Source organism: Lissotriton helveticus, chromosome 4_1 (genome assembly GCF_964261635.1).
Source record: "Lissotriton helveticus chromosome 4_1, aLisHel1.1, whole genome shotgun sequence".
In the NCBI taxonomy this organism is placed as follows: domain Eukaryota; kingdom Metazoa; phylum Chordata; class Amphibia; order Caudata; family Salamandridae; genus Lissotriton; species Lissotriton helveticus.
Genome location: NC_136063.1, coordinates 824,828,681 through 824,856,576, shown reverse-complemented (window position 1 = coordinate 824,856,576; position 27,896 = coordinate 824,828,681). Strand labels below are relative to the sequence as shown.

General features: G+C 43.8%; 1 protein-coding gene across 2 annotated transcripts in view; it reads left to right on the top strand.

Annotated features, from left to right (window-relative positions):
* The window catches only part of DLGAP1 (DLG associated protein 1), a 620,950-nt gene that overhangs the window by 570,715 nt on the left and 22,339 nt on the right, over nt 1–27,896 (top strand). For both annotated transcript variants that reach the window (XM_078687476.1, XM_078687477.1), the window contains one exon: nt 12,629–12,720. In XM_078687476.1, coding sequence (XP_078543602.1) covers nt 12,629–12,720 — 92 coding nt within the window. The remainder of the gene's footprint in view (nt 1–12,628; nt 12,721–27,896) is intronic.

Genomic DNA, 27,896 nt, shown 5'->3' with positions numbered 1-27,896 from the left:
ACTCACCCACGCAACGCCACACACCCACGCAACGCCACTCACCCACGCAACGCCACTCACCCACGCAACGCCACTCACCCACGCAACGCCAAGTAACCAAAAACATTTCCATGACAAAAAGGAGTCTCTGGCCCTTAATCCACCCACCATATGCAAGCGTTTTCATCAGCATAGCATATAGCATATCTACTAGTGATTTTTAGTTAAAGCTTTTACAAATGTTTATTGCTTTTTTGATTTGTAATTCTTTAGCATTGGCTACAAAAAATAAAAATGCAAAAGATTTACAACAAAAAACCCATAAACAATTCTAAATGCACTAACTCTAACGCTGCGAGACCTATTGCATTTCCAATGCTTGTTTAAAGTAGTGTCCTTCCACTGGTTGCACTGGGATTGAGGTACTTTTTTTTCTTCTACCCATCATCGTCGTTGTTACCTGTTCCTCTATACCTCTGCTGCTTCATTGCTTGTTTACCATGAACCACACACAATATGCAATTCCCTACTCTTTGCTTTAGGAACTTGTAATAAATGCAAGGTTCGTTTTTATGTTGCACTTAGGAACAGCTTTTACTACATACAATAAATGCATTTGTTTTATTGCAATGCAGGCAGCAGTGTTAAATACAATGAGAATTAATTGTGCACACTGTTGAATAGTGATATTGTTTCTGTGTGTCAGTAATATCCATGAGGCACTTGAATCGGCTAACATTTATATAGAAAATTGGCCAATGCACTTATGAAAATAAGCATTGTGGTGGTACTTATGTACTTATTCTGACATTAACAGTGATATAAGTTATTAAAACAAATCAAGGTTTCATCTTTGGGGAGTGGCTTGATTGGCTGTGTATAATTGTACACACATTATGCTTACCATTTCCTCATTAATTGAGATTTCTGAGGGCAACTAAAATGTTCTGCGCTATTATTATCCACGTAAAAGTCAAGTATATAATTTCCTTTGGGTTCACTTGTCTTTCAGATCAACCACTCCTTGCATCCTCTTCACTCATATATTAACGCAGTCTTAACGGAGCAATGAATTCCACAGGGTATCACAACACTTATAAATCCAGTTTAATACAAATATTCAGTTATACAATACATTCTTGTCAATTCAATGCGGATATATTTTTAGAACCATGCATTAAATGTTTAAGAACTTACAGTATACAAAAGAGAGAAACAACGCGATGGCAGTTACATTTGACATACAGAGGTTAATTAGGAAGAGTACATCAGGACATCACAGTGCAGAAAACTATTTCTTGTTGAAATGCGATTCAATGTCACACAAATTTAACAACAACAAAAAAGCGTCAACGCTTTTTAGTAGGTTGACACAAATAAAACCACATTCTTCAGGACAATAACCATATATATTCCTCTCCTTGCGCTCTCATAAAGACCAGTGAGGATCACTTGGTTGAGAAACTGTTTATATTTGGATACACGCCAATGAGGGCAGGGATCTACTACGTATAGTCAGCCTTTCCTATCAGGTTGATTTAATACTTCAGATTTATTTCTATAACTCAGTTCAAATCATGAAGTGGGCTTATTATGCTCCAACTGTCCCCCAATATAGGAGAGGAGTTGGCCTAACGGCTTGGGCTGTCGACCTCGAATCTGGGGAACTGGATTCGAGTCTCGGCAATGACGCTGAACATCCTGTGATTCTGGGCAAATCACTTAATCTCCCGGTGCCAAACAAAAATGAATGTGTCCTCCTGTAATGCAACTGGTGCTATATAAAGCGCTCTGATACCCGATTTTGGTCAAGTTCACGCTATATAAAACTCTGTAAAAAAAATACAACCCCAGTATTATGGCAGAGTGTCCCTGCAGAGGACGACCTTGAATGAAGCCCCGTTAAGGGAGTTAAAAAACTTCCCTCAGTTATTTCTGTTGCGCAAGGGATTCTAAATCTGGATCCGTTCCCACCACCTCAGGGAGTATGCTCGCTTATCGTCGATGAACCTCTCACGTCCAACTGGGTGTTCACCCAGTTAGACGTGAGAGGTTCCTCGACAAGCTGGTCTACACCGTAACTACCCTCAGCCATTCCCAGCAGCACATCCTCAGTCATGTGTAGCAGGACCTCAGCCACATTGCACATATGACCCCCAAGCTCTGCACATCCTCTTCCACACTCTGCACATCAGTGGCTGCTCTAAACCCACTCCCTGTTACACTCTGCACGCTCTGTGCGACTGCCAAGTTGTGCACAGCCTTGGCTACATTAGCCATGCCCTGCATAATATAGTGTTTGATGGCCAACCTGTCAGACAGGCTCTGAGCACTATTAATCCCTTTCACTGCACACCCTAAGCCTAAGCCAATATGCACAGCAACACTTGGCACACCAGAAGCAACAAGGGGCAGTTCTGCACACCCTCATTCACACTCAACTCACTGGCCACGTTCTGCAGTGGCTCTCCCTTCAAACCAACATTTAGCACCCATTCATGTCCTGCACTCTTCCCTTGCACATTTGCACCCCACAAACTGCATACCTACCTTTGGACACATCTTGCAAAGGCAGTATAAGCCTTCAACCATGCCCTGAGTCTAAATCGTCTCGACATGCACGCTGACCATACAAATCCTTAATCAGGCTGTGCCCAACATTGGTCTTGCTATGCATACATTATTCCATTCTCAGCTGATATAAGGAAAACATAAGGTGAACAAAGCCACAGAAGCAAGCTCTGGTGTCCCTGCCAGATTTCACCCTGTGGGTCTTCAGCTCCTGTTATACTTGTCAAGTGGCAACTGTAAGGAGCCTGCAGGATTGTAAGCAGCAGTATAGGAACTAGTCCGGCTCACAATTCAGTAGCCTAGGGTTCCAGGTCTACTAACTATTGTGAACCCTGTAAGTATCAGGGAATAATGCAGATGTATACCTTCCAGGTTCTTTATGAGGCTCCACTTTAGTGGCTTCTCATTGTGTGGGAGTTATAACATATATTTATAGGATAATGGTACATTCCGCTAAGATGGGCTAGAGTCCTCACTGGAAGGGAGGTGCATTGCTTAGTATGGAGTCACGTGCACAGTATATAATAACCATAGTATATAAAGTTACAGTTTTGGAAGGGTTTCCTGGAAACAGGGGCAGTGGACGTGGTTGGAAAAGCAGGCAGGGTTTTTCAGCTCCTCCTTCCACTTTTCTCTGCATAATGGTCAACTCAATCTTATCAGAATTGATTACAGTAAGCATTCTTACAGGCAAAAGCAATGTTGTGCATAGACTGCGAAACAACACAAGAAAGGTCCCTGATGCCAGATCTAAAATATCATCCTTAGAAACCTATCGTCAACCAATATAAAATATATGGGGGACAGTAGGTTAACTAACACAGGTTAAAAAATAATTAAAAAATCACATTCAATATAGAGACTGATCTTCATAGAAAGCAAGCATCATTTGATACATACCCCAAAACATGATTAACTAAATGCACAAACACGTCAGAGGAGCACTATGGATTTGAGACCACGAAAAAATGATTATATATTAAAAATATTCAATATTTATTAAAAAACAAGGAATAACCTTGTGTACAGTACATAAATCACAAAATATACATTAAATTTGCAGAAAAACCATAAAAAGTCGAAGCAGCGTTTCGGTGCTTGTAGCAGATGTAACACCTTCTTCAGGACGGTTTTATCTCTAGTCTCCGGGGACTAGTCTTTAGTATCGCTTAAAAACAAGGGGCAAAGTAGTTCATTCAGTTTTCATTGTTGGCAACCCTTGATGTTAGTCTTAAAACAATCCACCTGTAGTTATTGTCTTGTAGATTAAGAGGAAGCTGTATGCGGGCTGACCACCGTATATATATTTTTTCTCATTATGCTATATACAACACTTTTAATGGAGTGTTTGGCTTGGTCCTATCATGAGATCTGTCCGCGTGTTCTTATCATACAGCGACGGACTTCAGGGCTTTAGATGTCTTCGACTTTGAACTGACACAAAATTATGCTTCTGTTCGGTTACAGTGCCGGTCTACAATGCCGGTCTTCATTAAAATTATCGGCCTCCCTGTTCGCTCCGTCCATACAGCTTCCGGGTTGTGATATTGATTCAAAATTATCTTTTCATTAAAAGGTATTTTTATACGGTGGTGAGCCGGGATGGCAAAGATGATGGTCTCTCTTTCTTGATCTTCTGCTCGGCTCCTGATCCACTCATGTTATGTGCGGTGCTGGCATGCTACTTACCTATGTGTCAGCCCTGCTGTCCACCCCGGACCCTCAAGGACATGGGTACGCTTCTAAGCTCGATTGGGCTGCCAAGGGTCGTGGTGTTCGAAGCGGCCATGGTGCCTGACTGACCGCGCAGCCTCAGCCGTACATAGGGGAGCGCCAACGTAGCCGGGAGGGGAGGCCGCACTCAGCCTGGCCAGGATTGCGAGTGACTTTCTGCACCAGTTGTGAGGGCATCTCAATTGCTCTGGGGCCCACTCGTAACAGAGCACCGGTGGGTCCGGGAGAGGATGCCGTGCCCCGCCTTGGCTAGGACAGCAAGAGACTGCCAGGCTCAAGAGTGAGGGCTAACTCGATTGCACTGGGTCAGAGACACAGGCCCACCAACAACGCTGGGCATGAGGGAAACAGCAGTGTGAGTCCTTAACACTACACGCGGCCAAGCCCTCTGACACACAACCACCCGCGGCGCACTCGCTAGGACCAAGGTAGCATTAGAGAATCCGGAGGTTACTGGAACTACCATAGCTGGCGGGGCCCAACCTAACTACACTGGGGAGGGCCCCAAACACACTGACGATGCGCAGCAATAAAGGAGGAGGGCTTGATCCCCACCAGGTGAGGTTATTCAGCGACTGTGGCAAGGACGGGGACAACCGGCCCTAGCCTGTCACCTATTGACTCTGTCTGCTCATGTCTAGTGCCATAGCTGGTGCGGTGCACACGGGTTGGTGGTGATATCCCTGTCCATAGCGCCGCAGAGCGCATCATGAGCCATAACAAACCCTTAGTGACCACAGGGCAAGCATGGGCAGCCACAAAGGGGTCCAGGGAGATGCTCCTTGAGGCTATCCAGGACTTGCACACTGCACTTGAATCCAAGATAGGGGAGGAGCGCGTTGAGGTGGCTCTTCTGTGGCAGGATCAACACTACTGCATGGGTCTCAAAGGTGGAGGGGCATATCTCAGAACTGGAAGACACGGTCAAAGAGCTGAACAAGGTGTTGTCCCAACTCACCTCTCTATCTAGGACCCTTATGGTTTAGGCGAAGGACCCCAAAAATAGGAGCCGGAGGAATAACCCTTACCTTGTTGGGTTTCCTGAACGGGCTGAAGGGTCCATAACTGCTGAATTCTTGGTAGAGTGGATCTCATCCTGGATCGACCATACCCAGTTGTCACCTTGTTTCATCATCAAACGTGCTCATAGATCATTGGCTCAAATAACCCCTCCAGGGGCCTTACCCTTCCCTATGATTGCCAGGATACAGAATTACTGAAATAGGATCATGATTCTATAGGAAGCAAAGATCGAAGGCCAACTACAGTACCACACTGGATGCGTGAAGGTGTTCTCGGTCTACAAAAGACAGGTGCAGGCCCTGCACAAATAATAAGCCAAGATAAAACAGAAACTCAGGGCTTTAGCTACCATGCACACTTCTCTTCCCAGCACACCTGCAAGTTGTCCTGGAGGGCAAAACCCACTTCTTTGAAAACCTGGATGACGCTTGGACTTGGTTCACCGAACCACAGTTACTGCAACCAAATCCGCCACACCCCTAGGGGTCATCTCGGCCGCCACACTCATGACAATCTGGATGCCGGTCGTAGTGCCTCTGGGTGCTGGAAACGCTCCCATAGGGGACGCCCTGACTGATGAGATGCCTCAGTCACATCTGACTCAGACTTTGAATGAACACCGGATCTGCCCGGGCCAGAGAAGGATGTTGCTGAGGAGGTCCTGGCCCAAGGGGCAACTGGTGGGACCTGACCAGCAGACGTTGTACGAGTCTGGGGCCTTCATGCTCTCTGTCTTCTTTATGCATTTCAGCACGCCAGCACCATAATATCCTTTATGGACCACTAAGGCTGGGAGCCTTAGGATGGATTTCTCAGACTCTGTTTCCTTCCCTGTCAACTTGCAGTGGGAATAATTCTTGTCCGACAGATGCTTCAGTTGGGGGAAAGTATGGGGAGTGTGGAGTTGGGAGTGTGTGAATTTTTTGTTTCTGGGTTTTGTTGTCTTGTATAACTTTACAAAGGTTAACCAATGTACTTGGGCCTTACTGACATTACCAATTCACCCAACATGAGGGCATTTACTGCTCAGATGTGCAATGTTAATAATGGCCTGTTAGACTGCATTAAACAGAGTTCAGTGCTGTGGTTCCTCCAAAGGCGTGGCCCCCGGATAGTGTTGTTGCAAGAAACACATCTCTTGGGTACGAATTGCTCTCTCCTGGCTAGATGTGGGTACTCCCGAGTTTACCATGGCGGATATAACCACAGGTTTAGGGGTGTGATGATTTTCCTGCATAATTTCTTGATGATGGTGGTCTCCCATGTTGCACATGAGACCCTTGAGCGTTATGCGCTTGAGAGGGTGCTGTAGATGTCACTCTTTACAATCTCGTTATAGAGAGAAAAGGGAGGTACCCTACTGTTTCAGATAGGGACAGGGTAAGTACAGGTTACAAAACAAGGAGTCCCAAATTCAAAACCTAAGATCCCTAAGCACATTTGATCGTTAAATCAAACAGAATTAAAACAATACCAAATAGTTAAAAAGAGAATTTGTGTCTATTTATTACGTTCACATATTGTAAGACCAATAGATTCCACAGATTAAAAACAATTCATACAATGTATACAATAAAACATTTTATACAATCAATTTTTTAAAAAAAAGTTCAATTTTAAGAAAACAGAGGTCGACGCAGCGTTTCGGTGATTCAGATGATGTTCACCTTCATCAGGACAGATTTCTCTCGCTAGTTGAGGGTTTTAATTCCTTCTAGCTTTGTTATCGCTGTTTAGATTGGCACAGAGAAAGGTGAGTTTATGATTCCCCTTTTATGTAGACTTGCACTGGATAAGTATTCAGGAGGGATAGACCTTCGTTGGAGCCACCGACTTATCGACAATAAAATTCAACTTTCAAAAGGCCTGTCAAGGAGCCTAGTGTAGGTCAACTTTGCAGTCACTTCTGGATGTCGACTGGGCTTGAAACCACGTGATATGTCCTCTTTGTATCTTTTTGGACTGGAATATAGTGGCAGTGGCATTGTACAGGTTAAATTACTTGACAGACCTTCGTAAATGAAAACGGCCTTCCTGCATCCAACGCGGTCCTGGGTTAATTGTGGATAATCAACCCGGGACCGCGTTGGATGCAGGGAGGCCGTTTTCATCTACGAAGGTCGTTGTTGCGCGGGCAAAGTGTACCGTTATCTCACTTGCCGGGCAGATGTTATAGCAATGAGAAATGCTGTTTTTAATGGACAGCAGGTGTGCATTGATTCATAGGGCTTGCACATCAGCTATGTTCGAACCAAATTAAGGCCCCACTGCAGTATTGCAAAAGGTGTTGTCTGGAACATGTAGGTCAGCCCCCTCAAGAAGTGCATCACAACAGGTGAGTTGAACAGGGATGGCTGATGTGGTAAACATAAGAAGACATTAAGGACTGAAAGATTACTCTTAATTTTTGCCACAAGGCCCTTACAAAGCATTACAATGTAAGGGTTGAATGTCACTGCAAGAAAACCAGACTTTGGATGTCTCCCAGCGTCCCGCATATACAGTTCTAGTGGCAGGATGCAAGGCTGCTAGGATGACATCAAACACCATCAACTGTTGCCATTCAGACTCTACACATTGAGGTGTAGACTTGGGTACAAAACTCGTCCCTGCTATTGCGACATTAGGTCCTTCGCAAGGGGCAGCAGGATTGGAGGACATATGCTCATGGCCTGAAGTTTTGGTTATCGCACTCTCCTAGGATAACTTGGGCCTGGTCTTTCTTAATCTTTTTTAAGAATGCTGGGTAGGTCCAGGAAGGCATACAGGTGCCCCAAACCCAATTAAGGCAGGAAGCATCTCTGAGGGAGAACTGCCTTTAGAACTCCAACATGCAGAAATTTGGCCACTGTGCATTCTCTATGGTGGCAAATAGGTCAAGCCAGGGTTCTCCCCATTGCTGGAAGATGCCTTGTGTCACATCAGAGTGTAACTGCCATTTGTGACCCGCTAATCAGCGAAAGCTGAGTTCATCCACTCTGGGGTTTAAAGATCCAGCCATGTGGTGGGCAACCAGGGAGAAGACCTGAGCATTCAGACACTTCCAGAGATGTAGTGACTCCTGGTACTGGACCCATAACCCTACACTAACCTGTTTGTTGCATTACCACATGGTGGTCAGACAAACCTGTCTGTTGGTGGGGTCAGAAACTCATTGGGATCGAGACAATTCTGGGATGTTAGTACCACCAGGCTTTCTGGAGTGGAATGTTGCAGTTGAAAATCCAGATCCCTGGGCCTCCTTGCCACCTGCCCTTTTAACTGCAGCACAAGATCCTAATTTTGCTCAGGTGCTCAGTACACCAGTAAGCGCGTCATTAAAAGGGAGGAGACGTTTTTGGTTTGTTTGTCCTGGATTAAGGACCTCCGTAAGTACATTTGTCTTGACCTCTGTTGTGGGCAAGGTGAAGATTAAAACTTTACCCACCCTCCTCATCACTGTAGCAAAGGAGGCAGACTCTTCTGTTACCATAAGTAGGTCAAGGGAGGTTAAACCAATGTCTTCTGTTGCCATAGCCAGGTCAAGAGAGGATAAACCATTGTCTAGAGAGATATCCAGGCCACTGGAATCCAACAGGTCTAAAAATAGGTTCTCGTCATCATATGGGGTGTCATCGTCATCATCATCTTCATCATCCTCCTGTAGCTGTGAGGTCTCAGGTCTGAATGTGAATAAAAGCGAACTACCTGTGATCTCGGAGGTTATGGGTGTGCTTCACAGTCAGATAACTCTATCAGCTTCGCATTTGCCGCTGGGGAAGTCAGTGCCGGCATCAAGACTAAGGCTGACAGCATCAGTAGTGGTGCCAAAGGGTGCATTGGGCATTGTGCCAGGGCTGGAGCCATGTAGCTGAGCTTGGATTGAGGTTAAGGAGGCACAGTTGGCGTCGGAAATTAATCCGCCTGGTGGTAAACCAACTGTAGGGCGTCCCAGATCCTTGGAGCCTCAACATGCCAGAGGGATATGGAGAAGTATCCAAAACATTCTTAAGAGCCTTTTCAAGCTCTTTAAGTTGTTGTGGCTCACCCAGGACAGTCAGCTCATCTGGATCAGTGTCTGGATCAGTTCCAAAGTCTGTGAACACATTTGCAGCCTGGAGGTACTTAAGGTGTGACTCCAAGTGGCGAGATGGATTGGAAGCTGTGTTTGGTCCTCTTATGTTTTTGTGATTTTTTTGACTTACCTGAGCTTTCTGACTTCAATGCTGAATGATTGGACGAAAGGCCTTGCGAGTGGAACTGCATTGCACCCTCAAATCTGACTGAGATTGGGTCTTCTTCGACTTAATTCAGAATCAAGCAATGGTGAGTTTTGAGATGCATCATGGATGGCTTTGCAGGTCATTTTTGCTCAGCAGTTACACAACGCTGAATCGTGCTTGGAGCCGAGACACCAGAGACAGACATGTTATGTTACTGGGATTTTTAAAGCAATCTGTTACCCTGATGTGTCCTGGCGCTGTGCGCTACCAACCAATAGAGCATCTGTAACTGTTAGCTGAAATGACCATTTAAGTAAATAGACATGTTTTTAATTCTTTCCTAAAAGGGAGTATCTCAGTTGAGTTTCTGAGAAGGAAAGGCAGGCTATTCTAAGCCTTGGTAGCGCAGTGACGAAAGCTCCTACCACCCCAGCTAGTCTTGTTATAGTGGGGGAGGATCGCTTGTTTGGCTTGCGAGGAGCGCAGAGCTCTTCCTGGAACATACCACTGTATTGAGTGTTCCAGGAAGTGAGGACCAATGCCATTAAGGGCCTTAAAAACTATACACCAGGCCTTAAACTGTATCCGTAGTTAGACAGGGAGCCAATGAAGAATTCTGAGTCCCGACCTCACCGAGACAAACCTGGGTGTACCCGTAAGCAGCCGGGCTGCTGCATTCTGCATGATCTGGAGTCTGACCAAATGTCTCTTCTGGATATTGATATAGAGACTATTGCAGTAATCCAGCCGTGACAGAATGAGCGCTGTGACTGCTGTCTTCAGGCTGACTTCCAGGAGGAGGAATTTAATTTTCCTCAGAATTTTGAGAGTGAAAAAACAAGATGAGACGACCCTGCTAATTTGGTCACCAAAGGAAAGTTTTGAGTCAAGGATAACTCCCAGATTTTTCGCCCTTTCCACCGGAATTGGAGGCATGCCCATTGCATTTGGCCACCAGTCAGGTGTCCAGAGGTTGGCGCTGTTGCCAAATACAATCACTTCGGTTTTTCCTGCATTTAGTTTAAGGCAATTTGATGCCATCCAGGTTGCAATCACCTGCATACTGTTGTGGCATTTAGAACCAGTCTCAGCCACTGACCCTTTCTGAATGGACAACACAATTTGCGTGCCGTTTGCATAAGAGGTTAGCTGAAATCCAAAAGATCTAATCAAAGCTGCCAAAGGTGTAACATATACATTAAATAATGTAGGACTGAGCGAGGACCCTTGCGGCACTCCACAAGGGAGAGAGAAGGGCTTAGATCTATCTCTGCCAAGGTCCACAGTTTGTATTCTGCTGGTGAGGAAAGATTTCAAGATATCCCAGGCCTTGCCTTGGACTCCGACCGCCGAATGATGGTCCATCAAAACTTCATGTTGGACCATATTAAATGCGGCCGAAAGGTCCAGCATGATAAGCATGGCGGCACCACCCTGATCCAAGGCCTCTCTGATCTCGTCCGTAGATTTAATAAGTGTCATCTCAGTGCTATGTTCCGCACGAAAACCAAACTGTGTGGTGTCTAACAAAGAGTTGGTCTGAAGGAACGAGCTGAGTTGGCCATTCATAGCCCTCTCAATCATCTTTTCTGGGAAAGGGAGACAAGAAATAGGTCTATATTTGCTCGGATCCTTTGGATCCAGATTGGATTTCTTGAGTAGGGGAAGAATAGATGCTGTTTTCCAGGGACCCGGGAAATGACCAGTATTAAAAATGGAGCAAAACAATGGTGTAAGAGCCTCCCCAATAATTTCTGGAACCAGTTTCAGTACTGTGACTGGACAAGGGTCCAGAGGGGAGCCTGATCGAATCTCTAGCAATAGTTTGGTAACTCCATGTAGATCCAGTGATGTAAAATGGTCTAGTCTGGGGGTAGGCCTGTTGTACTCAGAAAGCCCTGTTAACGCTGCCTCATTGATGACAGTGGGCGTAAGGGTGAAGGAGGAAAAAAGTTTTTCGACCTTTTGTAGAAAAAAGGCGGCCAGGGTTTCACATAGTTCAGAGTTGCTTTCTGTCTTGGGGCTAGAGGAGGTAGTGAGCACAGAAATTGTTTTAAACAGAACTTTGGATGAGGATCCAGCGTTTCTGATTTGTTCTCCAAAGTATATCTTTTTAGTTTCAGAAAGCAATTTTTTGTAAATGGAAAGGCTTCCTTTATAGACCTCTCTGTCAGAGTTTTTATACTCTCTCCTCCAGGCTCTCTCTAGCCTTTTCCAGACACCACGGGTGTGTGTCACCGACATCTGGCAATGGCAGTCCCTACACGATTTAAACCCTATGTTTTTGGCATGGACATGTCCCTTGAAAACAGAAAAGTTGAGGGAAAGATTTCTGTCAAGTTGACAGGATTTAAGGAGGTTTGTACTGACATTGGAAGGTAGGAAAGAAAGGAACTGATGTCAGCGCATGACTGTGGTGCAGCTATAGTGGCCCTACGTCACATCAGAGGTGGGCCGAACCCATCTCAGAGCTGCATGATACCATCCACTAATGCACGAGGGAGTTGCTATCAAAATTCCTGGGTCCAGACTGGCACCTGGAGAAATTCATACGGTGAGGAATCTGTGGTTAGAAGTCTCTATAAGAAGTATTGCTTTTGATGCTACACTAATTCCACTTGCAGTTCTTTTCCTTCCATTTAAAATTTTGCTAGGAGTTTCAACTTCTATAAAAGGTAGGCAACTGGCTAGAGACTCCGACTTTAGGACATGATGAACTGAAAACCGGGTTCAAATCTAAGCCTTGACTCAACATTCTGTGATTTTGCACAAATCACAGAGTCTTCCTGTGCTTAAAGAGGAAAACAATTGAAATGTAGTCGGATTCTGCTGTAAATCACTCTAATGTCCTTGGGCCGGGTTCACACTATTAAAAAACGGGAGGAACTATGCATTAAAGCAGTTGGTTTATTTGAAATGACTTGGTGTAGATGAAAAAAACATTGTGACGATTATAAAATTGTAACGGCATGTCACAAAAATAAATGAAGCTACCGATTTCACGACAGTGGCAGCTCAAGATGTGGTTGCCCTAGGTGTATGCCAAACCACTTTTAGTTGTTCCGCTTTGTTCACTTGTTTAACAATATATTTTTCTTGTCTTTCTTCCTTTCTCGCAGTTCTATTGAAGATTCGCAGTGCTGTGGGTTGCGCTCAGCTTCTCATGGACCAGAAGTTCCACCAGTTCAGGGAACTGTGCGATGAAAATCTGGTAAGTAACATTCACTTTTGTGCATGTAGTAAAATCCCTCTACCTTCCCATAATCCTCCTTACAGGACCAAGGAAACTAGATTGAGTTTTCTGGGTAGCCTCAGGGTAGGGGGATCGCTGAGACTATTTGGATACTGGGTAAGCTATGAGAGTAGCTGCATGTTGAATTGAACATGTGTGGTATGGATGCTACTCTTTCAGGAGGCAAGTATCACCATAGCAAAGAGTGCTAGTAACACTGGGGTGAATGGTTGATAGGGGGTGGTATGTGCTATAATTTAAATTAAGCAGCCTCTAGGACTATCTGGCTGCAGCTACCCGGGTGATCTGCGGTAGTGGTATCCCAGCAGATGAAACTTTTGTGGTGCTTGAATACAAGCTTGCCAAATGTGTCTTCCTAAAATAGTTTTTTTTAGCTTTTCTGGAATCCTGTGATGGCTACACTCGAGCCCTAACTAGAGGAACAATAATACGCTCTTCTTTCCATGCTCTTATTAGTACATGCATCTGTGAAAGGCTGAAGAAAGGGAAGGGCAGTGGTGTCCAGTTGTGGCAAAAGAGGTTACTGTATGTTTTTTCAAGGATTTCTAGAAAAAACAAAAACACCAAGATTATGGTCAAACTATATGTCATCTGCTTAAATCTATCATTGTGGACGCATGTTCGCCTTATCTTCCAGATCCCCGCCTCATGCTTAACAGACTGACTGGTTGAGCAGCAAGAGAGTGTAAAAGATAACACACTGCCTCAAATACATAGGTTTCTCCTCTGGTTTTTTTCATGCCAGCACCATAGTCGCTTTTTCAGGGCTTAATCTGCTCTGCAGCCCAAGGAGTGCTGCTGAGGAATAGCTCATTGCAATGATTCAATTCATTCTGTGGGCAAAGAGATACTGTGGCAGAAGAATTCACTGTATGATTGTATTATTCCCTTCATTTTTCAATCTATTACCACAGACAAGAGAACAGTAACACAGTAACACTTACCAACTGCAAAACCATGGAAATAGCCCACCTTCCTTTAGTGTCCACCTGTACCTGCCACCACGTCACTCCACAGTTCTGGTTAGGAGTGCAGCTCCTCAACACCCAACCCCAGATGTGTGCACATGCTTTTACGGCAACCAGCAGAGGTAAGTCAAGTCGAAGGCCTGCAGGTGGTGAATCCTCAGCTTGAAAACTGCAAGAATGCGTCCCAGATCTCCAGCATTTACGCACACCTGCGTGCTCCCTTTATTGGGGACACAGGAGGCACTGGGCTCCAGTTGCCTGATCTGTTGCCTGTTGGCATGTCAGCACCTAGATAGGAGAAGAATGGTCGACTCACTTTATTTTTCCAAACCCTCCGTGAACATCTGTTAGCACTTGCCCTTCCGGCCAGAGCAGGCGGAGCACATGCTTTCAGAGGCACAGCCAGAAAGGAGGGTTAATACATGTAGGAGATCCAGGTCAATCACTTGGCCAAGTAAGCAAGTATTGTCTGTAAACCAAACTAATGGACCAGTGAATAGGATTGTAGTGATTTCATGCACATAAGGGGTCCTTCAGAGGAATAAACTCAACCCAATTGATCAGGCTACATATGGCACATCTACTAGAAGCTAAAGGACAATGAGGAAGGGAGAATAGGGGAAGTGGCCGAATAGAGCTGCAACCCCTCCTTTCCGTAACTGGAGTTGTATCCCCATTCATGGAGTTATTTATCATGAAATTCAAAACACTGAACCAGAACTAGAAATGGCCAAGAAAAAGTGAATGTATACAGAGCTAAACTTAGTGAGAAAAATATAATGCGGCTTTATAGCCCACCCTAGCGGGCTATACCGGCTATTAAAGGCCCGCTGCAGCGTTAAAGGCCCAAGCCAAAGACGAGGGACTTTAGGTGCGCCAAAGGCAAGCCAGTCTGCGCCCGTCCGCGGTCGGACGGGGGCAGTGGCCAGAACCCCTGGACAAAACGGAGTAGTAATACGGTGGAGTCCTTGTCAACTCCACACACTGTGTCCCAATACCGCTAAGGCCTGCCTTCATAGCTTGAGGGCTGAGGAGGAGAACAGCTGCAAAAAGTGCAAATATACGTGGCTTAGCAGTCAAACTAGGAAGACTGAAGACCTAAGGCTGATATGCGGACTACTAAATGTCAGGTCTATGTGTAAGCATAAATTGGACATATATGATCTGCTCATGGAGATGAAATTCAACCTTTTATTTCACACCGAGACATGGCTTGATTCCAACTCCGAGCCAGACGTAGTCGCCTCCCTTCCGGGTGGTTATACCATGGTAAGCGATAATTTCTAAACTTCCGCTATGCTGTCAAATAACACCACTCACCACTGTGGATGGTGAAGCAGGAGCCTTCTCTATAAAGGTTAATGCAGGTAACACAGTGAAGGGCCTTCTGATTTATCATCCACCCGGCCCTTTCGCTCGTTTTACCACCAGTTTGATAGAAGGCATAACGGAAGAGGCCCTACGCAGGGACAAGTTTTTGCTATTGGGTGATCTTAACTTACATTTGGACAACCCACAGGATAAGGGAGCCACCGACCTCTGTCAGGAATTGCATGCTCTCCAACTTCACCTTAGATCTCAGGCCCCCACTCATCAAAAGCGCCTCTTATTGGACCCTATCTTTGCCAACTGGGAGGAAATTAAAGTAAATACCCCTATACCGATTCCCTGGTCTGATCACTTTTTAGTACCCTTTGTTATAAGTGTGCCGGTAACAAACACCCAAGAGCGGGGCAATCCAAAATACCCCAGTCAGAAATGGGCAACTTTTTCCAAAGCCAAGTTTGACACTGCCCTGGTTAAAGGAGGTAGACCTGGAGGTCAGGATGCTAATTCTGCATCCGACAGATTGGAAGAGCGTATCAATGATGCATTGGACGCTACCGCTCCACTGTGCTTAAAAAACCCTGGTAGTAGACCTCAGAAATCCGCCCCCTGGTTTAGCGATGAACTCCGTCGAGCTAAGGCGGAATGCAAACACCTAGAAAGGCGCTGGAGGGTTGCCTTTCTGGATCAGGCCAAACAGGAATATAGGGTTAAACGGAGAGATTATCATAATTTAATCAGACGCTCCAAGGCCAAATATTTCGCAGGAAGAATAGGGGAAGCTGAAAACTCCATTAAGGAGCTATTTAAAATCTATAAAGAAATTTCCTTTCATGGACCACGTGCTGATCCATCTAGCGTTTCAGAGGAATCTTGTAATCGCATCGCTGCCTTCTTCTCTGATAAGGTGGCTGCTATATACTCCGCCTTCTCGGGAGGAGACAGAAGGGGCTCTGATTTCAGAGAGATAGAACTGGATGTTGTGGATGAAAATAGGCTGGTGAACTTTTTCACGCCACCTCCAGAAAGCCTGATACAGATATGCCGCTCCATCAAGTCAGGATCCCCCCGAGACCCGGCTTCACCCAAACTGCTCACGGGGAGTATTGAGATCCTGGAGCCCTACATTAGGGATGTCCTGGACCTATCGTTTAGTACTCATACCGTTCCTGACAGATGGAAGCAAGCAGTGGTACTTCCGCTTCAAAAAAAGTTAAATGTGAGCTGGGAAAGATTGGAAAACCTCCGCCCTATTTCTCTCTTACCCTAATTGGCCAAAGTGGCAGAGAAGGTGGCTAATCTTCAGTTGATGGCTCATATGGACAAGGCAAGCCTGCTTCATCCAACTCAGTTTGGCTTTCGTTCCCGCCACTCCACTGAGTCAGCGCTGCTGATGGCCACTGAATCCATCAGACAAGGGGCAGATGAAGGGCACACGATGGCCCTTATCTTACTCGACTTGAGTGCAGCGTTCGATACTGTAGCACATTTCACCTTGCTACAGTGTCTGAACAAGGGTGGAGTTATGGGGACTGCGCTGAAGTGGATCAATCTTTTCTGTCCAATAGGGTCTTTCAGGTTAGACAGGGAGAGTACTACTCCCGTATGATCAACTTGGATCAAGGAGTGCCGCAGGGCTCTGCCTTGAGTCCAACCCTGTCTAACCTTTATGTGGCCCCTGTAGCCAACATCGTGGAGAGTCATGGCCTGCAAATTGTGTCATATGCCGATGACACTCAACTGGTCATCTCGCTGTCACGAGCGCCCGAGGTTGCGGCATCTAACTTCAGTGCCTGCATGCAGGAGCTTGCCTCCTGGATGTCTAACAACTGCCTGAAGTTGAATGGTGCCAAAACTGAGGTGCTCGTGGTGGGGGGCGACCCGTCTGTGTGGTCATCGGCATGGTGGCCGGCATGCCTACACAACACTCCTGTACCCTGTCAGCAGGCTAAAAATCTTGGGGTCATGTTTGACTCAGACCTTTCATTCACTCCCCAGATTGGTCGTGTGGTTGGGACGTGTGTTGGCATCCTCAAAAACCTGCGGAAGACTCTGGATTTGCTTCCTGTCAGTGCGAGACGGACGCTGGTGCACGCCCTGGTGACTTCACGACTAGATTATGCTAACCTTCTCTATCTGGGGACTACGGTTAAAGGTCTGAATCACCTGCAGGTGTTACAGAATGCCGCAGCCCGGATGGTACTGAGGCTCCCTAAAAGAGCAGCCTCCAAAGCCGCCTTGAAAGCTCTCCACTGGCTTCCTGTCAGGGAGAGGATTGTTTTTAAGGCGCTATGCATATGTCACCGCATTATTGGGGGCAAGGCACCCATTCCCTTACTGAGCCTCATCACACCCTACAGACCTAATCGGGTACTCAGATCTACTGGTGTTGGCTTAGTAGTTTTTCCTAAAATCAAGAAAGTGCGAATGGGTGGCAGATCATTTAGACACCTTGCAGCTAAGAGCTGGAACAGGCTCCCGATGGAACTGCGTCTTGAACCCTCAGAGGCGAAGTTCCGTAGGGCTCTTAAAACCCACTTATTCTGCTCTATACTTGATTAGTGGCTTGTTGGCCTACTCACTGTCTCTCACCACAGCGCGGGGACACGCCGGTGCCCGTAACCAGGCGCTTTAGAAATCTCCATAATAATAATAATAATTTAACAAGGCAGCGGGACTTTAAAAGCTGGTATAGTCCTACTGCGAAGGGCTATAAGGCTATTAGAACATTCTGCCACTAGAGGGCAGAATGTTCTAACAAATAAAAAAAAGCCTTCAGGGTGCGCTAGGGGCTTGAAATCCCCTCAGGCTCCCTGAAGCCTCTGTTCTCAGCCAGAGCTGTGATCAAAGAAACATTGGAATGTTGGAGCTCCGGGTTTATACCAGCATTATAATCCCGGAGCACTCCATTGTTTTCAATGGAGCTACCAACATTCCAATGTTCTAATACTTGACACAGAAGCTGCATTATATTTCAAAATTAATGTATTTTCACCTGCTGCCCACTATGTATGTTGGTGTGTTCTCTAAATTAGTGGTGTAATTCTCAGCCAGATTAAAAAATATCACTCTTCAAAAGCAGTTTGCTGACCTAGGGTTATATTCCGATACAGTGCGTATGTTGTTACATAGAGAATCAAGAAAGAATCTCAGATTCACACGGCTCGTCTTGAATTTTATGTCAAGTTACATCTGAAGATGCTGGTAATGGCTTTAAATTTCTGCCATTACTAATCTGTGTTAATACATTTTAGATTTCCATTTTCACATGAACATCTCAAATATGCTCCCGGCACATCCATATTGTCTCCAATGCTGAGTATGGGTGATCACAGCTTCTTCAATTCAGATATGCTACAGGAAATATGTACTGATTATCAGGAAAGATGACTCGGAGACAGTCATCTTTTATCTTTTATCTCGTGTTTAATAATATCAATAATCTTTCTTGCAAATTTTCATCTACTCTAGGGAGAATATACCTCCCAGCATGCTGCCCCTGTGCTGTTCTGCCATAGAATGGCTACTTGACTGTTTCCCTTCCAGATTGAGAAACGTTATGTCGTCTGGGTTCTACGGTTCATCAATTTTAACTACAAGACATCTCACTCTACTTGACAAAGACCTACCATTTCCCAATAAGTAGACTCTTTTACATTAGTTCTGAGGTTTTGTGACCCAGGTAATTAGGTCACAAATTTGGTATATATTTTTCCAGATAACTGATATCCACATTATCTGTTGTCACCACAAACTTGTTGAAATGACAATTGTTTCAGGCCATCTGACATCCTTTAGTCTTGGTGCTAGGGAAGTGTGGGGAATTCCCACACTGAATCCTGGAGGTGCTCCTAGAGAGGTGAAACAATCCTCTAGTATTTTAGCCAAAGTTACTCGATTTCAAAGGTCCAGTAAGTTCATCACAATTTTATTCAGAGAAGTCATGTATTATGATCATACTGACTCAGGTGAAAATAATCGATTTTTTATCCATCACAAACGTTTCAAAATGCCAAAATCCCAATGCATTTCGGGACGAATGTCCCTTCATCAGGGGAATCAGGTTTATCTGTAAGGGAAACAAACACTGTTTCAGGAAGGGGACTTTACCCTCAAAGAGAAATAAAGGTGACTGAGAAAGTAGAAACCTGGTGTACCAAGGTGACTTAAAAGCGGAAGGAGGTAAAGTGCAGTAGGATCGTGAACACCAAAAAGTATATCTAGGTGACGGCAAAGGTCTAAACTGAAGGTAAAACGAAAGGTAAAACGAAGTAAACCGCATTCGTTTCTGCATGCATTAAGAAAAAATGAATGATAAAAAAATATACGATAGAAAAAATGTCTCAGTTGTAGGTAAAAATCACCGATAAAACGCCCGACTTGTGCTCATAGTATAGGTGGCGGAAAATTATCAGAAACAGAGATTCAAGTAAGCAATTCTTACCCAAACGTTCAAGTAACCGCACTCGGAAGCGAATGTCGGCGTGAAGCGTAGTATACGGAAAGGAGGGAGTGTTATTGAAGCGGGTGGTGCAACATAGAAAGCGGACAAACAACGTGAAGGAGAGGCTGTGGTGAACCAAGTGTTACAGGTGTGAGGTAAAAAAAGTCAAAAGGGCCCCGAGGCTCCGTGAAGGGTGACAGATCGAAATGACCAATATACATAAAAGTAAAATAGAAGAACGGAAATAAGAAATAATCAACAGTAGGTATATGACCATCATAATCTATGGTAACACAACAGGTGTCGGCCATTTTGAATAGGGGAGATTTTCGGGAGGAAGATATACAGATGGTCTAAGTTTTGAAGGTGGTAACACAAATTTCACAAAACAGGAACAATAGTCATGTAAAACATATACTGAGATGTTCATAGCGGAAACCTAGAATGTGGAGAACCAAATGTGGAAAAAAAGTGAGTAAATGCAAGAGCGAGTTTAACAAAAGGCAAGACATGTGAGAAAAGTAGGAAGTCTTTGAATGGAAGGTAGAAAAGGTATGACTTGTGAAGGAAAAAGATCATCATTACAAAAAGGGGAAATGTAATGGAAAACGAAGATGAAAATAGGAAAAGTAGTGACCAGATATAGCAAGTGAGAAGAAAGGGAAAAAAGAAGAGTAGTGACCAGATGTGGCAAGTAAGAAAAACAGAGAGGCATGTTCAAAGGAAACAACTATATTCAATCCGTTCATTGAGTCCTTTCGGTTGACACGATTCCAACAATTTAATCCAAAAGAGTTCACGCTGTAGTAATTTTTTTCGGTTATCAATGCCGGGTCTCTTCGGGACAACCTCCAGTACAAGGAACCTTAACTGGCTAATGTTGTGCTGAGATGAGATGAAATGAGCAACTAAAGGAGATTTCAGATTCTTGTTCCTTATGGTGCTTTTATGCTCAGTTAGACGAACTTTGAGCTTTCTTTCCGTTTTCCCTACGTATGGTAAACCGCAAAGGCACTTCAGTAGATACACCAAGTTCATAGAATCGCAAGTGGCATTAGTTCTTAGTTTGATTTGTTTGCCAGATAAACGATGGTTGGTGCAATTCCCTCTGATTATGTTGTTGCAGTGGCTGCAATTGTGACAAGGTATGGTGCCAGAAAAAACAGAGTCCGGTGGTTTAGGTTTAAATTCCAACATGTTTTTCAGATTGTTTGCTCTTTGGTAGGCAAACAATGGGGTGCAGTTAAATAAACCTTGGAAATCTGGTTCAAGCTGTATCATCTGCCAGTTACTTAGGATGATTTTCTTTATTGCAGGACTTCTGGAAGAGTATTTTGACACAAATACTGGTCTTTCAGTTTTGTTGGTATCCGTGCGGGGAATTAAAAGGTCATTTCTGTTCTTTAGCATGGTGCGGTCGCGAGCAGCCTGCAGGGTAGCTTCAGGGTATTTTCTCGCCCTGTATTTATTCAAAATGTTCTTTTCAGTGTGTAAATATTCTGCCGGTTCAGAACAAATCCTCTAAGCTCTCAACAGTTGAGAAAAAGGTAAGTGTTTTTTCAAGGGAGTTGGATGACAACTGGTGTACAAAAGAGCATTGTTCCGATCAGTTGCTTTGACGAACAGTGACGTATTTAAACTGGCATTATCCAAAGTGACTAGAATGTCCAGAAAAGGTAAACTCTTGGTGTCTACATTGTGAGTGAATCGGATATGATCATCAACTTCATTAATGTGGGAAATGAATTCAAGTATGTCATTGGGTGGTTCTGCCCAGATAAAAAATATGTCGTCAATATATCTCCCGTAAGTTTTAATTTTTTTGGACCACTGGACATTGTTCAAAATGTGATCTGTTTCAAGACGGTGTATGAACAAGTTCGCATAGCTAGGAGCTGCACAGTTGCCCATTGACGTGCCCACTAATTGCATGTAAAACTCATTGTTCCAAGTGAAATAGCTGTGGTATAACATGAATTGCATGAGCTCCAGTAATAACACTTTGAGGTCGTCATTCATGGGATTCTGAAGTAAAAAAGATTCTATAGCTTCGATGCCCCTATTATGGGGTATTGATGTGTATAAGGCACATACGTCGATAGTGACCAAAGTATGTTGGATATTAGGATTTAAAGTCACTTTATTCAGTTGGTTGAGGAAATCTGTGGAATCACGTATGTATGTGGACATGCCCCTCACAAATGGCTGAAGGTACATGTCGACAAACTTCCCAATAGGTTCGTGGATGGAATTCCTCGTAGACACAATGGGTCTGAATGGCGGTTGTTGTAGATTTTTATGAATTTTGGGCAGCATGTGGATGCTGGGACACTTAGGGTGGGGATGGATCAAGTACTTCAAGTCTTTTTCGGTGATGGTTCCCATTTCCATGGCCTTTTCTAGGATGGTTCTCAAGATCTTAGAGAAGGTTTCAGTCGGGTCAGAATTCACTTTCATATAAAGTTCCTTGTCATTCACATGGGTGGTTACATTTGTTTGGTAAAACTCATGGTCAAGAACGACCAAGGATTCCCCTTTATCGGCCTTGCAACAAGTGATTTTTTTGTTATTGGTAATTTCTCTTAGAGCTCTGTAATCTCTGGCATTGAAGTTGTTGCCGTTGGGAGGAGTTTTTTTTAGGTTTTCTTTCAGAGCATTGAGAGTTATGGTCTCATAAGAGTCGAAAATCTTGTGACTTACAGGAGCCATAAAAGAGCTCTTACTTCTTAAATCTTTACAAGTGTGTTGGATGGGAGGACCCGAGGGAGGGTTCACATTGGTGAAAAAATGGCGTAGTCGTAAGTTACGCATACATTTGAATAAACAAATTTCCATCTCGAGTTCATTGGTATGGTAGGTGGGGACGAAAGATATCCCTTTTTGTAACACATTCATTTGGTTGGTAGACAAGGATGTTTGCAAAATGTTAATGACTAGGTTCTTTTGCTCCTGGTTGCTTGAGCAATAGACGTTGTTGCTGCTAGGGCTGCGGCTTCTGCCCCTCCTGGTTCTACGGTGACGGTTGGACCTTTCTCTAAAAAAGGAACACCAGAAGTAGTGGGGATATTCTGGATGGTGTTGTCACCCCCTTTATCCTGGGGGTTCGCTCTTGGCGGTCTGCCCTGTGGTTGGCCGCGCTTTTGGGTCGTTGATCCATCTGAAGAGCTACCTTCGTCAGATGATGGGTTGGTGAAAGGTCTTTGTTGTCTCCGTTGGGCGTAGACCTCCGCCCAGCTGTACACCTCCCCCAGTTTGTAATCCATAGTGTCTCTTTTGTATTTCCTTATTTTACGGCAACAACTTCAATGCCAGAGATTACAGAGCTCTAAGAGAAATTACCAATAACAAAAACATCACTTGTTGCAAGGCCGATAAAAGGGGGAGCCTTGGTCGTTCTTGACCATGAGTTTTACCAAACAAATGTAACCACCCATGTGAATGACAAGGAACTTTATATGAACGTGAACTCTGACCCGACTGAAACCTTCTCTAAGATCTTGAGAACCATCCTAGAAAAGGCCATGGAAATGGGAACCATCACCGAAAAAGACTTGAAGTACTTGATCCATCCCCACCCTAAGTGTCCCAGCATCCACATGCTGCCCAAAATTCATAAAAATCTACAACAACCGCCATTCAGACCCATTGTGTCTACGAGGAATTCCATCCACGAACCTATCGGGAAGTTTGTCGACATGTACCTTCAGCCAATTGTGAGGGGCATGTCCACATCGTACGTGATTCCACAGATTTCCTCAACCAACTGAAGAAAGTGACTTTAAATCCTAATATCCAACATACTTTGGTCACTATCGACGTATGTGCCTTATACACATCAATACCCCATAATAGGGGCATCGAAGCTCTAGAATCTTTTTTACTCCAGAATCCCATGAATGACGACCTCAAAGTGTTATTACTGGAGCTCATGCAATTCATGTTATCCCACAGCTATTTCACTTGGAACAATGAGTTTTACATGCAATTAGTGGGCACGTCAATGGGCAACTGTGCAGCTCCTAGCTATGCGAACTTGTTCATGCACCGTCTTGAAACAGATCACATTTTGAACAATGTCCAGTGGTCCAAAAAAATTAAAACTTACTGGAGATATATTGACGACATATTTTTTATCTGGGCAGGACCACCTAATGACATACTTGAATTCAATTCCCACATTAATGAAGTTGATGATCATATTCGATTCACTCACAATGTAGACACCAAGAGGTTACCTTTTCTGGACATTCTAGTCACTTTGGATAATGCCAGTTTAAATACGTCACTGTTCGTCAAAGCAACTGATCGGAACAATGCTCTTTTGTACACCAGTTGTCATCCAACTCCCTTGAAAAAACACTTACCTTTTTCTCAACTGTTGAGAGCTAAGAGGATTTGTTCTGAACCGGCAGAATATTTACACACTGAAAAGAACATTTTGAATAAATACAGGGCGAGAAAATACCCTGAAGCTACCCTGCAGGCTGCTCGCCCCCGCACCATGCTAAAGAACAGAAATGACCTTTTAATTCCCCGCACGGATACCAACAAAACTGAAAGACCAGTATTTGTGTCAAAATACTCTTCCAGAAGTCCTGCGATAAAGAAAATCATCCTAAGTAACAGGCAGATGATACAGCTTGAACCAGATTTCCAAGGTTTATTTAACTGCACCCCATTGTTTGCCTACCAAAGAGCAAACAATCTGAAAAACATGTTGGAATTTAAACCTAAACCACCGGACTCTGTTTTTTCTGGCACCATACCTTGTCACAATTGCAGCCACTGCAACAACATAATCAGAGGGAATTGCACCAACCATCCTTTATCTGGCAAACAAATCAAACTAAGAACTAATGCCACTTGCGATTCTATGAACTTGGTGTATCTACTGAAGTGCCCTTGCGGTTTACCATACGTTGGGAAAACGGAAAGAAAGCTCAAAGTTCGTCTAACTGAGCATAAAAGCACCATAAGGAACAAGAATCTGAAATCTCCTTTAGCTGCTCATTTCATCTCAGCACAACATTAGCCAGTTAAGGTTCCTTGTACTGGAGGTTGTCCCGAAGAGACCCGGCAATAATAACCGAAAAAAATTACTACAGCGTGAACTCTTTTGGATTAAATTGTTGGAATCGTGTCAACCGAAATAACTCAATGAACGGATTGAATATAGTTGTTTCCTTTGAACATGCCTCTCTGTTTTTCTTACTTGCCACATCTGGTCACTACTCTTCTTTTTTCCCTCTTTTTTCTCACTTGCTATATCTGGTCACTACTTTTCCTGTTTTCATCTTCGTTTTCCATTACATTTCCCCTTTTTGTAATGATGATCTTTTTCCTTCACAAGTCATACCTTTTCTACCTTCCATTCAAAGACTTCCTACTTTTCTCACATGTCTTGCCTTTTGTTAAACTCACTCTTGCATTTACTCACTTTTTTCCACATTCGGTTCTCCACATTCTAGGTTTCCGCTATGAACATCTCAGTATATGTTTTACATGACTATTGTTCCTGTTTTGTGAAATTTGTGTTGCCACCTTCAAAACTTAGACCATCTGTATATCTTCCTCCCGAAAATCTCCCCTATTCAAAATGGCCGACACCTGTTGTGTTACCATAGAATATGATGGTCATATACCTACTGTTGATTATTTCCTATTTCCGTTCTTCTATTTTACTTTTATGTATATTGGTCATTTCGATCTGTCACCCTTCACGGAGCCTCGGGCCCTTTTGACTTTTTTTACCTCACACCCGTAACACTTGGTTCACCACAGCCTCTCCTTCACGTTGTTTGTCCGCTTTCTATGTTGCACCACCCGCTTCAATAACACTCCCTCTTTTCCGTATACTACGCTTCACGCCGACATTCGCTTCCGAGTGCGGTTACTTGAACGTTTGGGTAAGAATTGCTTACTTGAATCTCTGTTTCTGATAATTTTCCGCCACCTATACTATGAGCACAAGTCGGGCGTTTTATCAGTGATTTTTACCTACAACTGAGACATTTTTTCTATCGTATTTTTTTTATCATTCATTTTTTCTTAATGCATGCAGAAACGAATGCGGTTTACTTCGTTTTACCTTTCATTTTACCTTCAGTTTAGACCTTTGCCGTCACCTAAATATACTTTTTGGTGTTCACGATCCTACTGCACTTTACCTCCTTCCGCTTTTAAGTCACCTTGGTACACCAGGTTTCTACTTTCCCAGTCACCTTTATTTCTCTTTGAGGGTAAAGTTCCCTTCCTGAAACAGTGTTTGTTTCCCTTACAGATAAACCTGATTCCCCTGATGAAGGGACATTCGTCCCGAAATGCATTGGGATTTTGGCATTTTGAAACGTTTGTGATGGATAAAAAAATCGATTATTTTCACCTGAGTCAGTATGATCATAATACATGACTTCTCTGAATAAAATTGTGATGAACTTACTGGACCTTTGAAATCGAGTAACTTTGGCTAAAATACTAGAGGATTGTTTCACCTCTCTAGGAGCACCTCCAGGATTCAGTGTGGGAATTCCCCACACTTCCCTAGCACTAGTTCTCATTTTAAGAGTCCCTCACCAGCCAGAAGGGACTATTCCTGAGGCGCCCAGAAACGCACTAAACATCTTATTAAGGATTACCTTTTTGAACTTGTAGTATAATCTAAGGTGTGCCACACCATCTTTAATTTTTTCATCCTTTAGTCTTAGCCATGACCATAGATTCTTTCTGGGAAACCACATGTAAAGAAGTCTTCTCATATCGAGGGTCAGATTTCTTCCCTTTTTTTCTCAACAAACAAGAACCTGATCTCCTTTTTGAATTCTGGAATACTGTGCTTTGCTTTCTCTTGCCCGTTCTTTACATAATTTCTTTATGGATTAACTCTAGGTCGTGCTTGTGATTCATGGGTATTTAACGCTGTCTCCTATGTGCAATCAGGCTGGATAAGATCATTTATCTCTGTTGCTTTCAAAGTCAAAGTAGAAAATGATCATACAACACAGTGTAAAATTCATCATAGAATTGTATTTTAATTTCAAAAAGCCGGGAACAACAAAAAGTTCGCAAGTGTTACATATATTTCAGGTGCTCAGTGCTTAAGGTATTAAATAAGTGAGAACGACAAGGTCAATTAAAAAAATTACATACACAAGTTTGTTTGAAGAACTTTTTTTTTGCAGGGAACCATTGTTATTACAGAAGAGCATGTTCAAATATAAGTACGTGATTATAGGATAATAGCACAATTTGAAAGATTGTCAATGTTTTGACTATGCCATGTATCACACACATGGTCTTCAGTGGTGACACGTCATTCATGAAGCAACCTAAGGTGGATGCAATTATAATGTAGAGCCAGTCTAAAAATGAGGAGTCGTATTGCTTGGTTCAAAAGCAGGAATGACTTATTGCATTGTACCATTCATATAGCGCTTACTACCCCTTTGTGGGGAGCTGAAGCACTTGCCTATGTGGGTAGCATGGTGCACTGTGTACAGTGTGTACTTAGAAGGATGTTGGCTTTGTTTTGATCTTATGTGAGAAGTTTTTCCACGTCGTGCGTGATGATCACAGAGGTGCGGTGATCATGTTATGGGACGCAGTGCACAGTAGTATGGTGGATGATGACGTGTGAGAGACAGACACCCAGTTTTATGGTTTTCAGTGTGGTGGCATCTTTAAACAGCTCTACAGATCCCTTTATGACATTTAATATGAGAATACTCTGCTTAGCTGCTTACTGCGCCATCTGAGATTTAGTGTATAGCTGTTGTCCTGAGCTAGCATGGTTGGAGTGAGAGAGAGAACTGGAGGGATCTGTTGGATTTGGCATTTTATTATCTTCCCATATCGGAGTGTCTTTTTGAGGTGTAAAGAAGCGGTCAGATTGTATCGATATTTGGGACCTGCAGTGGTGAACTATACTAAAGTCTTTTGAATTGTTCAGCAATGTGTGACTGATCTTTTCTGTTATTCCATGCCTGTTGATTTGGTGATCTTTGGTTTTGTGACTCTACGGTGCTGGTGATGAACAACCCTCATAGCAGATAAGTCTTATGTGAATTTAAGAGGCATACGTTTGAATTTTCTGCTGACAGCTGTGTATTATGGTCTAAGTATTACTGTGAACCATAACTGTTATATATGCAACTACATAACTATATAATGCCAAGGCGAACCATAGGCCAGCCCTCCTTAGCTTACCTGCATATCGAAAGCAGTTTGAGTTGTTTCCAATTTGTGGTTTATAAGCTGAGGATTGTGCTTGAGGGTGCTACTTTTTTGGGGGCTTTTTTGCTAGAAGGTGGATGGTGCAGCTATCTAGGAAATAGCCATGTTTTCAAAAGTCTCCAAAAGTGTATATGCTCCTTGGTACTTCTAATGTTGGCTGGTAGTGC